The sequence below is a fragment of the Schistocerca cancellata genome, chromosome 5 (assembly GCF_023864275.1).
Source record: "Schistocerca cancellata isolate TAMUIC-IGC-003103 chromosome 5, iqSchCanc2.1, whole genome shotgun sequence".
NCBI lineage: Eukaryota > Metazoa > Arthropoda > Insecta > Orthoptera > Acrididae > Schistocerca > Schistocerca cancellata.
This window is the reverse complement of record NC_064630.1, coordinates 268,610,880-268,624,410: the sequence shown is the minus strand read 5'-3', so window position 1 is coordinate 268,624,410 and position 13,531 is coordinate 268,610,880. Positions and strand designations below refer to the sequence as shown.

The 13,531-nt window shown below is 38.7% G+C and overlaps 1 protein-coding gene across 1 annotated transcript in view; it reads left to right on the top strand.

Annotated features, from left to right (window-relative positions):
• Positions 1 to 1,386: 1,386 nt before the first annotated feature.
• LOC126188247 (putative serine protease K12H4.7) overlaps positions 1,387 to 13,531 on the top strand; it is a 78,301-nt gene continuing 66,156 nt past the window's right edge. Inside the window, exon 1 of the mRNA XM_049929806.1 lies at positions 1,387 to 1,410. Coding sequence (XP_049785763.1) covers positions 1,408 to 1,410 — 3 coding nt within the window. The 5' untranslated portion in view covers positions 1,387 to 1,407. The remainder of the gene's footprint in view (positions 1,411 to 13,531) is intronic.

Here is a 13,531-nt window from a genome sequence, read left to right as displayed (position 1 = left end):
CACCGAACTTCACTAATTCCCACTATATCTAACTTTAACCTATCCATTTCCCTTTTTAAATTTTCTAACCTACCTGCCCGATTAAGGGATCTGACATTCCACTCTCCGATCCGTAGAACGCCAGTTTTCTTTCTCCTGATAACGACGTCCTCCTGAGTAGTCCCCGCCCGGAGATCCGAATGGGGGACTATTTTACCTCCGGAATATTTTACCCAAGAGGACGCCATCATCATTTAATCATACAGTAGAGTTGCATGTCCTCGGGAAAAATTACGGCTGTAGTTTCCCCTTGCTTTCAGCCGTTCGCAGTACCAGCACAGCAAGGCCGTTTTGGTTAATGTTACGAGGCCAGATCAGTCAATCATCCAGACTGTTGCCCCTGCAACTACTGAAAAGGCTGCTGCCCCTCTTCAGGAACCACATGTTTGTCTGGCCTCTCAACAGATAGCCCTCCGTTGTGGTTGCACCTACGGTACGGCCATCTGTATCGCTGAGGCACGCAAGCCTCCCCACCAACGGCAAGGTCCATGGTTCATGGGGGGGACCACGAGATGCGGGCTCCTTTTCCATAGTTTAATCATTTGATGCCCAATGCTACCTCCGAAAATCTCAAAATCCTCGGATTACTTCAACTTGTCCAGGCCCGATCTCGTTAATTTCCTACACTTTTGCAATTTCTTTAGTTTTAATCTGAAGTTTACAGCAAAACAGTTGTGGTAAGATTACACACCTGCCTCTGGAAGTGTCTCACAATTTTAAATTTGGTTTTGAAATCTCCGTCCTATCATTATATATTCAATCCGAAATCTTCTTGTGTCACCAGGTCTCTTTCACGTACACAACCTCCTTTCACGATCCTTAAACAGTGTTAGCGATGATTAAATCACGGTCTGTGAACAATTTTACCTGCCGGCTTCCTTTTTCGTTGGATGTTGGCTGTTGTCTTGGCGACCTTAGTGCGTTTAGTATGCTGATCATATTAGCTCACCTGCACTACTATTTCCTTATGTATTATTAGGCCCTCTCCTGCCATACTGCTGTTTGACGTTGTGTTGATAATCTTCTACTAACCCGACCAGAAGACCTGTTCTTCCTGTCACCGCAGTTCAAAAATTCCCATTACATTTAACTTGGACCAAGCAAAGAATATCTGAAGCACTATGCCATATTTGCCTGCACTAGGTTGTGATGGGAGGATGGAGGCGATGTATACCTTTACCTCTTAACTTTGATAATCTTGGTTAATGAACGAATAAATATCGCCACTTTTGAGATAACGACTGTCCTTCAGCTAAATGAGTCGATATGAATGATATCTTATAGTTCTTCAAAATTTTCTGATAAGCCTTTTGAATATATATATGTTCTGGCGACAAGAATCGTAAGGTGAGACTAGTTACAAACCTAATGGTAAGTAGAATTTTACTAACATATTTTGTTTTATATTTTCAGTAACTCGATAAGTTACAATAAACTATATTAGTTAACGTATTCGTGAGTTTGCAACGCCCCCGCTTAATGCTCACTTCCTGACAAATGAGAAAAAACGTTTCATTACTTCCTTTGCATGGAAGACATTTCTTCGAACACGAACAAAGTGTGTCATAAGGCGCTAAATGCTCACAAGGCGCCAAAAGCTTACTGATAAACCCCATCAATTGTCTTGTCCTTAGCTTTTTTCTCTCATCAGTGGACTAAAGTGCACCAACATTCATTGGCATCTTCCAGCGACGGAGTTGTGAAAAATGTTACACAACAGAATATTACGCAGTGAGAATGTGGCGAGTAATATTCATTTCAAAAGCACAAAAATTTTACGATATCAACGTAACGGGAAAGACGGCTACAATCATCTCGGTAATTGTAGTACGAACTGCTAAACATGCGAGCTTTGTGATGGATAACAGAAGAGTCGTTGAGACTTTTTAGATATCGGTTCTAAATATTTAGTTAGAGAATTGTGAGATGGGGATCGTCTGGTCTATCAGTTACGTGACTGGAAGTGTGTGTTACACAGGAATTCTATATCCTTATACCAAATCGGTGGCTACTGTGGCCATTTTGACTGCTATCCAGTTTAAAATTTGTAGTTACATTTATGTAAATAGACGGCCAGGCTCCAGTATTTGCTTCAAGCGTTCGCCATCTATCAGTCTTTCTGTATGTTACCTCTCATTTCATTTCTAGTGACTTGTCCACCCTGTATACGACTGTCATCTGCGAACTGGATCACACATGTAAAAAGGCAGCCTGTTATGTTAGTGCTGTACACTGTGGACATTACCGGTTCGGTCATACATCTTGAGGAGCGTTACACACCACTTCCGATTCTGATGATGCGCTTCATTAATAACGTTGTACCCTGTTCTGCCAGTAAGCAAGTATCTGAAAGTATTCAGCCCATAAAAATTGATGAGTTCCACAGCAAATCTGTTTGCATGACCTCGTAGGAGCTACGAATCTGTTGTGCGAAGTGACGTGGGTATAATGAAGTCTAACTCAGTTACAGCAGTATCAGCTGTAATCGGTGTAGGCTGTTAAACCTAACTGTAAACCTAATCACGTGGAGTTTACAGACGAATTTCTACCATCTTTGGAAAAAGACTAACGGGTCACAAAGAAATTGTTCTTTTCAGAAGAAATAATATATCCTGGGCATGGAATAGCCACAAATAGAAAATACGCATCTGAGTCGCAGAAAACTCAAGTTCAAGGAAATGTAGTGTCTAAGCCATGGATAATGCAATATCATCTCGTAATAAATGACTTAGAACGCGTTTTGAGCCACCTGCACATCGGCGAACTTATCTGCGTTTAGAGTCAAGGGAACAGAAATGGAAGAATGTGACTTACGATATTAAAAGTAAGTTATTGTGAAATAACGAGAATTTAAAAAAATATTAATCAAAATAAAGGCAGTCTGTTCGAAAGTGTCAGTCTGTGAAATGAAAGTCTGCTGATACGTTAGATTCCGTACCCTGTTGCTCCATCGCTGACATGCTCGAATCTTGACTATGTAGCACTGAATAGAAAATTAAAGGTGAAAGTACACTAGCGACTTCGAAATGTAAATCATATAAATTGTCAATGATCAAATGATTTTTTTTTCATTACAACTACATCACATGTACTCCTACATCGTGCCTTTCGACTGTTTGTATTCTTGTTATTGAATTGTGACTGTACATACCTCGAAGTGAGCTTTTTAGAAATACACATTTTGTTAAATGCTATATGCTGGATGGTGACCGCCAGCTTTATAACTGAGCTTCTTGTACCTGTAAAACAATGCTGGCCCCCCAAAAAAAAAGTTTTTAAAAAATTTAAAAAAGTTTTACCCACCTGACGTAATTTAAATGTTTTAACAATAATAACGGACTCACAAGGAGTGAACACGGAAATTTTATTACTTGATAATGAATATGAAATAAGTCGGACGACAATGAAAGAATTTTACTTATGTTTAATTTCATGTAATTAAATTTGAAGCAGTTTACTTCCCTTGAGGTTTATATGTAGTTCACACAGATGGCGCCATGTAACCAACCGATGTGTTCTCCATACAGCCCGCCATCCGCAAACATTAGTTTTCAATGAACTGTGGACGAAGCCCGACCAACAGGCATTACATGCATGATCAAAAACGACAAACCAGATGAGTTAAGCCACTAATTGCAACTTTTTAATGACATCATCTATGTACCTCTTGTATTCTTAGCATCGAGAATGGCTAGTTTGTAGCTGAAATCTAGACCTGCCAATAAAATTTAAAAAGGAAGACTGATAGCTGAAATCTATTATTTACAAGTCAATATAACATTCGCTGCGTGCAACAGCCTTCTGAATGGAAGGTAACCTGATAGTAGATTTCTCTTGACCAGGAAAGCGTTTCTTGTCATTGTCATCTGCTTTTGGTATCCTCTTTGCTCCTTTCGACATGGGTTATTTTGCTGCCTAGGCAGGACAATTCCTTAACTCTGTCTGCTTTGTGATCACCAGTTCTGATGTTACGTCACTGAGCATTCTCATTTCTGCTACTTCTCATTACTTTCGGATTTCGATTTAGTTTCAATCCATAGTCTGTAGTCATTGCACTTTATTCCATTCAACAGATTCTGTAATTATTCTTCAGTTTCTCCTTAGGATAGAAATATTATCAGCGAATCTTGTCATTGATATCTATTCACTTCCACTTTTAACCCCATTCTTAAACCTTTCTTTTATTTCCGTCACTGTTTCTTCGAAAGTATAGATTCATCAGTAAGGGAGATGGACTGGGCCCTTTCTAATCAGAGCACTTCGTTCTTGGTCTTCTATTCTTATTATTCACTCTTGGTTTTTGTACATATTGTATATCACCCCTCTTTCCATATAGCTTAACCCTATTTTTTTCAAAATTTGAACATCGTGCACTATTTTAAGCTGCCTAACGCTTTTTCAAGCTCGACAAATTCTATGAACATGTCTAAATTTTCCTTCAGTCGTACTTCCATTAACGCCCGCAACTTCAGAACTGCCTCTATGGTGCCTTTATCTTTCCTAATGCCAAACTGATTGTAAGCTAACAGATCCTCAATCATCTTTTCCGATCCTGTGAATAACATTCTTGTCATCAAACTTCATCGCGTGAGCTGTTAAGCTGACTGTACGATAATTCTCTCACTTGTCGGCTCTTGCTATCTTCGAAATTGTGTGGATGACGTTTTTCCGAAAGTATGATATGTCGCTAGCCTTACACATGATGGAATGTATCAGTCCCTTCCGTCATATTTGATCTTAATTCTTCCAAAACTGTTAACTTCTGATCCTAATACTTCCCTACCTAATATTTCCCTACCTAATACTTCCCTACCTAATACTTCCCTACCCAATACTTCCCTATCGACTCCCATTTCTTCTTCTGTCGCATCATCAGATAAGTTCACCCAATCATAGATGCCTTCAATGTACTCTTTCCACCTTTCCACTCTCTTCTCCGCGTTTAACAGTCGATTTTTCTTTGCACTCTTAATGTTATCGCCCTTGCTTTTAATTTCAGCAAAGGTCGTTTTGACTTTTCTATATGCTGGGCAGTCCTTCCGATGGTTAGTTCTTTCTCGATTTCTTCACAATTTTAATGCAGCCTTTTCACCTTAGCTCGCCTTCACTTCCCATTTATTCCATTCCTAAGTGACTTGTATTCCTACATTCCTGCATTTCTCTGAACATTTTTGTACCTCTTCCTTTCATAGATCAGCTGAAGATTTTTTTCTGTTACCCATGTTTTCCTCACAGCGACATTCCTTGTACCTATGTTTTCTTTCCAGCTTGTCTGATTGCTCTTTTTTTGAGAGGCGTCCATTCCCCTTCGACTGAACTGCTTACTGAAATAGTCAATATCACAGTATAGATAGCCTCAGAGAACTTGAAGCATGTCTCTTCATTCCTTAATACCTACATATCCAGTTTCATTGGGCACTGACTCTTCTTCACTACTCTTCATTTCTAAATTGTAATATGGATCTGTATCTGCTCCTGAGTACGCCTTCTAGTGTAGCATCTGATTCTTTTGTAGGGTTTGCTCAAGAGATAGGATTATAGCTGAACAGGAGGAGAAAATTAGAGCCCTTCAGGCTGATTTGGACAGTGCGAGGGACGAACTCAAGAGGTTAAGGGGGGAGGAGGGTAAACAGCGGTGGGAAGTGGTAGCTGGGAACAGGAGCCACAGAAAGAGAACAGTGTCTGACAGTTTCACAATTGGTACAACCAACAGATTTGCCTTGCTGCCACAGTTAAGTAAAGAATGTTTCAAAAAAGTAGAAAGTAAGAGGAAAGTTCTGTTGCTAGGTAGCAGCCATTGAAGAAGAAGATGTGTGCACCAGATTTTGCAAGAAAAATTAGGTGACAGGTACCAGGTCACAAACTTTTTCAAGTCAAGTGCATGTCTTAGCCAGGTGGTAGAGGGTATAGGTTCCTTGTGCAAGGATTTCTCAAAGCAGGATCATGTGATGATAGTGGGTGGAGTGGGAAACGGTATTGTTAGGGATCAGGGCTACAGTACTGATTGTGAATTGGTGATAATATCCTCTGCAACGTACCATACCAATGTTGGGCTGGTGCCTGCTTTCGTGCAGCATGATCAGCCCCAGTTGAACCGCTCTGTCAGAAGAGTAAATATGGAGTTGTATCAGATGCGTAGGACGGCCACTCTGTCAGACATTGGATTGGTTCCTGTCAAGGCTATTGATAGGGGAGGGGGGCCGGGGGGTGTTGCACAACGTATGGCCTACACCTCAGTAGGAAAGTTAAGGGTAAACTTGCAGGGTTGTTAGCGAAATCCATAAGGGGGCACACTAATACTCGTGGATGTACTTCTTTTTAGACTAATATCAGTGTCCAATAAGAAGTTCAGGCAGGCAGGTGATAAAGAGGTCCAAAATTCACAAGATTCTCACAACAGTAAAGTAAATAATAATGTTACCACATTTAACCAAAATATTGGTGAATTAAAGAAAAGAGTAGGTTCTCACCAAAGTAAAGTAAAAAATAATGTTACCATTTTTCACCAAAATATTCCGGGATTGAACAATAAAGTAGATGAGCTCCTGGTTTGTTTAGATGACATTGAATCTGATAAAGTAACAGATATACTATGCCTGTCTTAGCATCACATTGTGTCTGATATGGAAAAGGTAAATATCAGTGGTTATAAACTAGCTGCACATATGAGTAGAGAGAATAAGGTGACAAAAGGAGTTGCCATACATGTCAAAAGTTAACACTGCATAAAAAGTTTAGATACAAAAAAGTTTTGTCTAGAGCAACATATAGAAGCATGTGCCTGTCAACTTAAACTGAAGGAGGGCTCTTTTATAATTGTAACAGTATATAGGTCCCCATCAGGAAACTTTCACTTATTCCTGGAAAACTTGGATGCCTATCTGTCAGATAGTGGAAAGCAAATTATTATTTGTGGGGACTTCAATGTTTATTCACTGAAAGAGTGTAATAGGAAGAATGATCTGGAAGTCTTGCTTGGTTCTTTCAATTTGACATACATCATTGATTTTCCTACTCGGGTAGTAATGGACAGCAGCACATTGATAGATAACACTTTTATAGACCAAGATAAGATTAAAAACATCAATTCTTGTCCTGCTGAGAATGGCCTTTCTCATCATGGTGCTCAGCTACTACCCTCCAAAGTTGTGCATTCAATTAATGACTCACCACTTAGAAATTTCAGGGAAAATCTTCAGCAGTTAGACTGGGATGAGGTGTACAAGGAACCCAATGCTAATTTAAAATATAACTTATTTCATGATACACTTGTAAGAGAATTTGAAAACTGTTTCCCAAAGAAAGTACTTAAATCTAATTATAAGAAACCATGCAAAAAACATTGGCTTACTAAAGGAATAAAAATATCCTGTAACCACAAAAGGGAACTGTATCTAACAACAAGAAAGAGTAATGACCCAGAAACAGCCAAATATTACAAAAACTACTGTGCAACATTAAGAAAGGTTATTAAAAAGTCCAGAAGCATGTGCATCATGTCTGAGATTAATACCTCTGATAACAAAAGCAAAACAATTTGGAATATTATTACAAGGGAGACAGGGTAACCAAGAGTACAGGATGATGGCATTACCATCAAAGCAAATGGAAAATTGACAAACAACAAGATGGACATTTTGAATAATCACTTTTTAAATGTTAAAGAGAAAATAGGATCTAAATGTTCATTAGAAAAAGCAAGGCAGATAATGGAAGAGGCCTTACCCACACAATTTGATACAATTGAAATTCCACCCACCTCTCCTTCTAAAATTAGGAAGATAATAAACTCTCTCAAGAATAGAAGCTCACTTGGAATTGATGTCATTACAGCAGGATAATAAAAGCTTGTTCCCAAGAGATAATTGGGAGTCTTAGCCACTTATGTAATAGCTCTCTGAAGCAGGGTATTTTCCCCTGATAGACTGAAGCATGCCATTGTTAAACCACTGCATAAAAAAGGGGATACGTCTGATGTCAACAACTACCACCCAATCTCTCTTCTGACTGCCTTATCCAAAATTCTTGGAAAAGTTATGTATTGCGCAGTAGCTTCACACCTTTGTAAAAAAAAGTTTTAACAAAATGTCAATTTGGTTTCCAGGAAGGTTTTTCAACGTAAAATGCTATATATACTTTCACTAATGAAATATAAATTCTGTGAGTAACCGAAAGTCACCCATTCGGATTTTTTTGTGATCTCTCAAGGGCTTTTGCTTATGTAAATCATGGAATACTTCTAGATAAGCTCAAGTACTGTTGTATGAAAAGGACAGCGCTCGAATGGTGTAAATTATACGTAACTAGAAGAGTGCAGAAAGTTGAAATAAGGAATTCACATAATATGCAAAAAACTGGCGATTTCTCAAACTGGGGAACAATCAAGAATGTGGTGCTGCAAGGTTCTATCTTGGGTCCTCTGCTGTTCTTAATATATATTAATGACTTGCCATTCTATATTCACTTAGATGCAAAGCTGGTACTTTTTGCTGATGATACAAGTATAGCCATCACACCCAACAGACAAGAATTAACTGATGAAATTGTAAACGAAGTTTTTCAGGAAACCGTTAAGTGGTTCTCTGCAAATGGGCTCTCATTGAACTTTGACAAAACGCAGTATATACAGTTCTGCAGTAAATGGAATGACACCATTAATAAATAAAGACTTCGATCAGAAATCGGTAACTAAGGTAGAATATTAAAAATTTCTAGGTTTATGAACTGTTGATGGGTTGAACTGGAAAAGACACACTGATGATCTGCTGAAACGTTTGAATTCAGCTACTTATGCTATTAGGGTCATCGCAAATTTTAGCGATATACATCTCAGGAAATTAGCTTACCACGCCTATTTTCATTATCTGCTTTCGTATGGCATCATGTTCTGGGGTCACTCATCATTGAGTAAAAGAGTGTTCATTGCACAAAAGCGTGTAATCAGGATAATAGCTGGAGCTCATCCAAGATCATCCTGCAGACACTTATTTAAAGAGCTAGTGAGCTTCACTGTAGACTCACAATATATATTCACTTATGAAATTTGTTATTAACAATCCGAACGAATTCAAAAGTAATAGCAGTGTACATGGCTACAACACTAGACGAAAGGATGATCTTCACTACTCAAGGTTAAACCTAACTTTGGCTCAGAAGGTGGTAAATTATGCTGCCACAAAAGTCTTTGGTCACTTACCTAATAGCATCAAAAGTCTGACAGATAGCCATACAGCATTTAAAAGGAAATTAAAAGAATTTCTGAATGGCAACTCCATCTACTCATTAGATGAATTTTTGGATATAGTAAATGAGTAATTCCCCCCCCCCCAAACAAAAAAATTAAGTGCGTGTAATATTTTGTGTAATAATGTAATATCTCGTATAGACACGTTCCACATCATTAGGAAGTGTCGTATTCATGATCTATGGAACAAGTACTAATCTAATCTAATCTCTAATCTAATCTGAACTGTCGATTCGTCTCTGGGCCATCGTTCAGATGCAGTCATGTACAGCTGCTGTCTGGTGCTGATTGGTACACTCTAACTAGTTTTGGAAAATGAAAGTATCGCAAGTTGTGGTAGTGTGATCTTCATACTGGGCAGCTCGTTACTTGCTTACTTGGGCACAAAACATGTGTTGCTTAACTTGGCTATAATTTGTGACATCGTGTTGTAACATTAACTTTGATTTCATGAGCTGCCCAGATGAGCAGATCTTGTGTCCCTCCATACGGTCTTCAACACTTTTTGACACTTCGTTAGAATGTTAGAGAGAATTTTAGACACCTTTGCTCTCTATTAATTTTACTATGATATATGACAATCATTAGAACAAATAAATAACCAGTCTTGACTTAGATTTCAAGATCCCTTACTGTTCTGCGACATTTCCACGATTAGGCGACCCACAAAAATAACAAACACAACATGTTGTACATCCAGTTAGATGTTCGCACTCTGACGGTATTTTCGTTGTGGACAGTGACGAAACTCAACGATCAGTTATATTAACATTTCACGGAAAAGAATTAGGATTGTACTCAATCGTCCTGTATGATCAAAGATTTTTTTTATAACTAACATTGCACTTACACTCATTGACTCACTATAAACGTAGGAAGTTAAAAAGAAGCAGAAATATATATAAGACTTTGCACACTTTATGAGGAGATATCTTCAAATGCAATGTAGTAGACATGTGATACATTTTAATATCTTATTTACCTTAATATGAGAGAATTCATCTGCGACGTTTTAAGTCAAAATTTTAAACTACTGCACTTCGCCTTGTAGAAGTGGGCAGATGGTGTAGTTAGATTATTTCAGAATATAAATGAAACACATATTTTAAACCATCAAAAATTGTTGAAAGAGTTATAACTGAAATAGGAAACTACTGCAGTTATAGTTCATTAGACAGCTTTTCCAGTCCACACTGCTAACTACACTGTGGTGTAGTGATAAATGGTCCCTATCAGAAGGACTGTACAAAACACATGACCACACCTTTCTATAAGCAACAGAATTAGAGGTATGAGCCCTACAAGAATCTCGTTTTTATCCACTGCGTTTTGGAAAATAATAGGTAGTGCTTGCTGTCGCAAGCTTACCGACAGAAAAAAAGTCGGAGATTTCTTTCTTGGCGACTTCTGCCATACAACCGAAAACCATTCATTCCACCTACTAAATTACCTCAGACTAAGCCTCGATTAAAAATTAAACAGTAATTTGAGCCTTTTGGTCATGGCAAAGAAAATCTCACAGCAGACTATTATCACTAAGGGACCGAACATGGGGGCTAAGCCCCATGAGCATCAAACTGCACGAATCTCTTCTGATCCTTCGTCGTCTATGTAAATGTAGCACAGACTTCCGGTCCTTAAGTCTTATAGCTATCTTCATGCATTCCACCTCAGTTTTTCACTTTTTATATTCCACTACCTTGTCCAGTCTATAACCACCACCAATTCATAATATTCCTTTTCAAATACACGGAATGCCTTCGCCTACCTTATATTTTCCACAAACACGATTCTCAACACACTATTGTCTTTCCCTCCCTGAAGAACAGTAAGTAACTGTGGCAACACTATCACTTCATATAACTTCCTCTTCACTTCCAAGCACTTCCTAGCTTTCCCCAGCAACAATTCCATACGTGCCCCCACACCATGTCATCATCTCAGTGGTATACACTTCGGGTCAGTTATAACATACACGTCCCACCTTAATGAAGCTTCTCACCTATTCTTTCCCTGTCTAGCTCCAGTTATTACAGCGCCCCCCCAACCCCACCCGCACCTCCACTGACCCTAGTTACTCCAATACCATCCATTACTTCTTTACCATACGTTGTTGTTGTTGTTGTTGTTGTAGTCTTCAGTCCACAGACTAGTCTGTTGCAGCTCTACATGCTACTCTATCCTGTGCAAGCTTCTTCATCTCCCAGTACCTAATGCAACCTACATCTTTCTAAATTTGCTTAGTCTATTCATCTTTTGGTCTCCCTCTACGATTTTTACTCTCCAAGCTGCCCTTCAGTATTAAATTCGTGATCCCTTGATGCCTCAGAACATGTCCTATCAACCGATTCCTTCTTCTAGTCAAGTTGTGCCACAAATTTCTCTTCTCCTCAATTCTATTCAGTACTTCCTCATTTGTTATGTGATCTACCCATCTAATCTTCAGCATTCTTCTGTAGCACCACATTTCGAAAGCTTCTATTCTCTTCTTGTCCAAACTATTTATCGTCCATATTTCACTTCCATACATGGCCACACTACACACAAATACTTTCAGAAATGACTTCCTGACACTTAAATCTATACTAGATATTAACAAATTTCTCTTCTTCAGAAACGCTTTCCTTACCATTGCCGGTCTACTTTTTATATCCTCTCTACTTCGACCATCATCAGTTATTTTGCTCCCCAAATAGCAAAACTCCTTTACTACTTTAAGTGTCTCATTTCCTAATCTAATTCCCTCAGCATCACCCGATTTAATTCGACTACATACCATTATCCTCGTTTTGCTTTTGTTGATGTTTATCTTATATTCTCCTTTCAAGACACTGTCCATTCCGTTCAACTGCTCTTCCAGGTCCTTTGCTGTCTCTGACAGAATTACAATGCCATCGGCAAACCTCAAAGTTTTTATTTCCTTCACTGCTTGCTCAATATACAAATTGAATAACATCGGGGAGAGGCTACAACCCTGTCTCACTCCCTTCCCAACCACCGCTTGCCTTTCATGCCCCTCGATTCTTACAACTGCCATCTGGTCTCTGTACAAATTGTAAATAGCCTTCCGCTCGCAGTATTTTACGCCTGCCACTTCCAAAATTTGAAAGTATTCCAGTTAACATTCAAAAGTTTTCTCTAAGTCTAACAATGCTAGTAACGTAGGTTTGCCTTTCCATAATCTATCTTCTAAGATAAGTCTTAGGGTCAGTATTTCCTCACGTGTTCCAAAAGTTTTGTAGAATCCAAACTGATCTTCCCCGATGTCGGCAGCTGCTAGTTTTCCCATTCGTCCGCAAAGAATTCGTGTTAGTATTTTGCAGCCGTGACTTATCAAACTGATAGTTCTGTAGTTTTCACATCTATTAACACTTGCTTTCTTTGGGATTGGAATTATTATATTCTTCTTGAAGTCTGCGGGAATTTCGCCTGTCTCATACATCTTGCTCGCCAGATGGTATTTTGTCAGGGCTGGCTCTCCCAAGGTTATCAGTAGATCTAATGGAATGATGTCTACTCATGGGGCCTTGTTTGACTTAAGTCTTTCAGTGCTCTGTCAAACTCTTCATGCAGTATCATATCTCCCATTTCATCTTCATTTACATCCTCTTCCATTTCCATAATATTGTCTTCAAGTACATCGTCCTTGTATAGACCCTCTATATATTCCTTCCACCTTTCTGCTTTTGCAGTTTCTTCAGTTTTAATCTACACTTCATAACCAATACATTGCGGTCAGAGTCTACATCTGCTCCTGGAAATATCTTACAATTTAAAACCAGGTTTCTGAATCTTTGTCTTACCATTATATAATCTATCTGAACCTTCTAGTGTCGCCAGGCCTCTTCCATGTATACAACCTTCTTCCATGATTCTTGAACCAAGTGTTAGCTATAATTAAGTTACGCTCTGTGCAAAATTCTACAAGGCGGCTTCCTCTTTCATTTTTTACCCCCATTCCATATTCACCAACTAAGTTTCCTTCTCTTCCTTTTCGTACTATCAAATTCCAGCCACCCGTGACTATTAAATTTTCGTCTCCCTTATCTAAATAACATCTTTTATCATAAATTTCATCAATCTCTCCGTCATCTGCGAAGCTAGTTGGCATATAAACTTGAACTACTGTGGTGGACGTGAGTTTCGTGTATACCTTGGCCACAGTAATGCGTTCACTATGCTGTTTGTAGTAGCACTCCCATTTTTCACTCATTATTAAACCCACTCCTACATTACCCATATCTGATT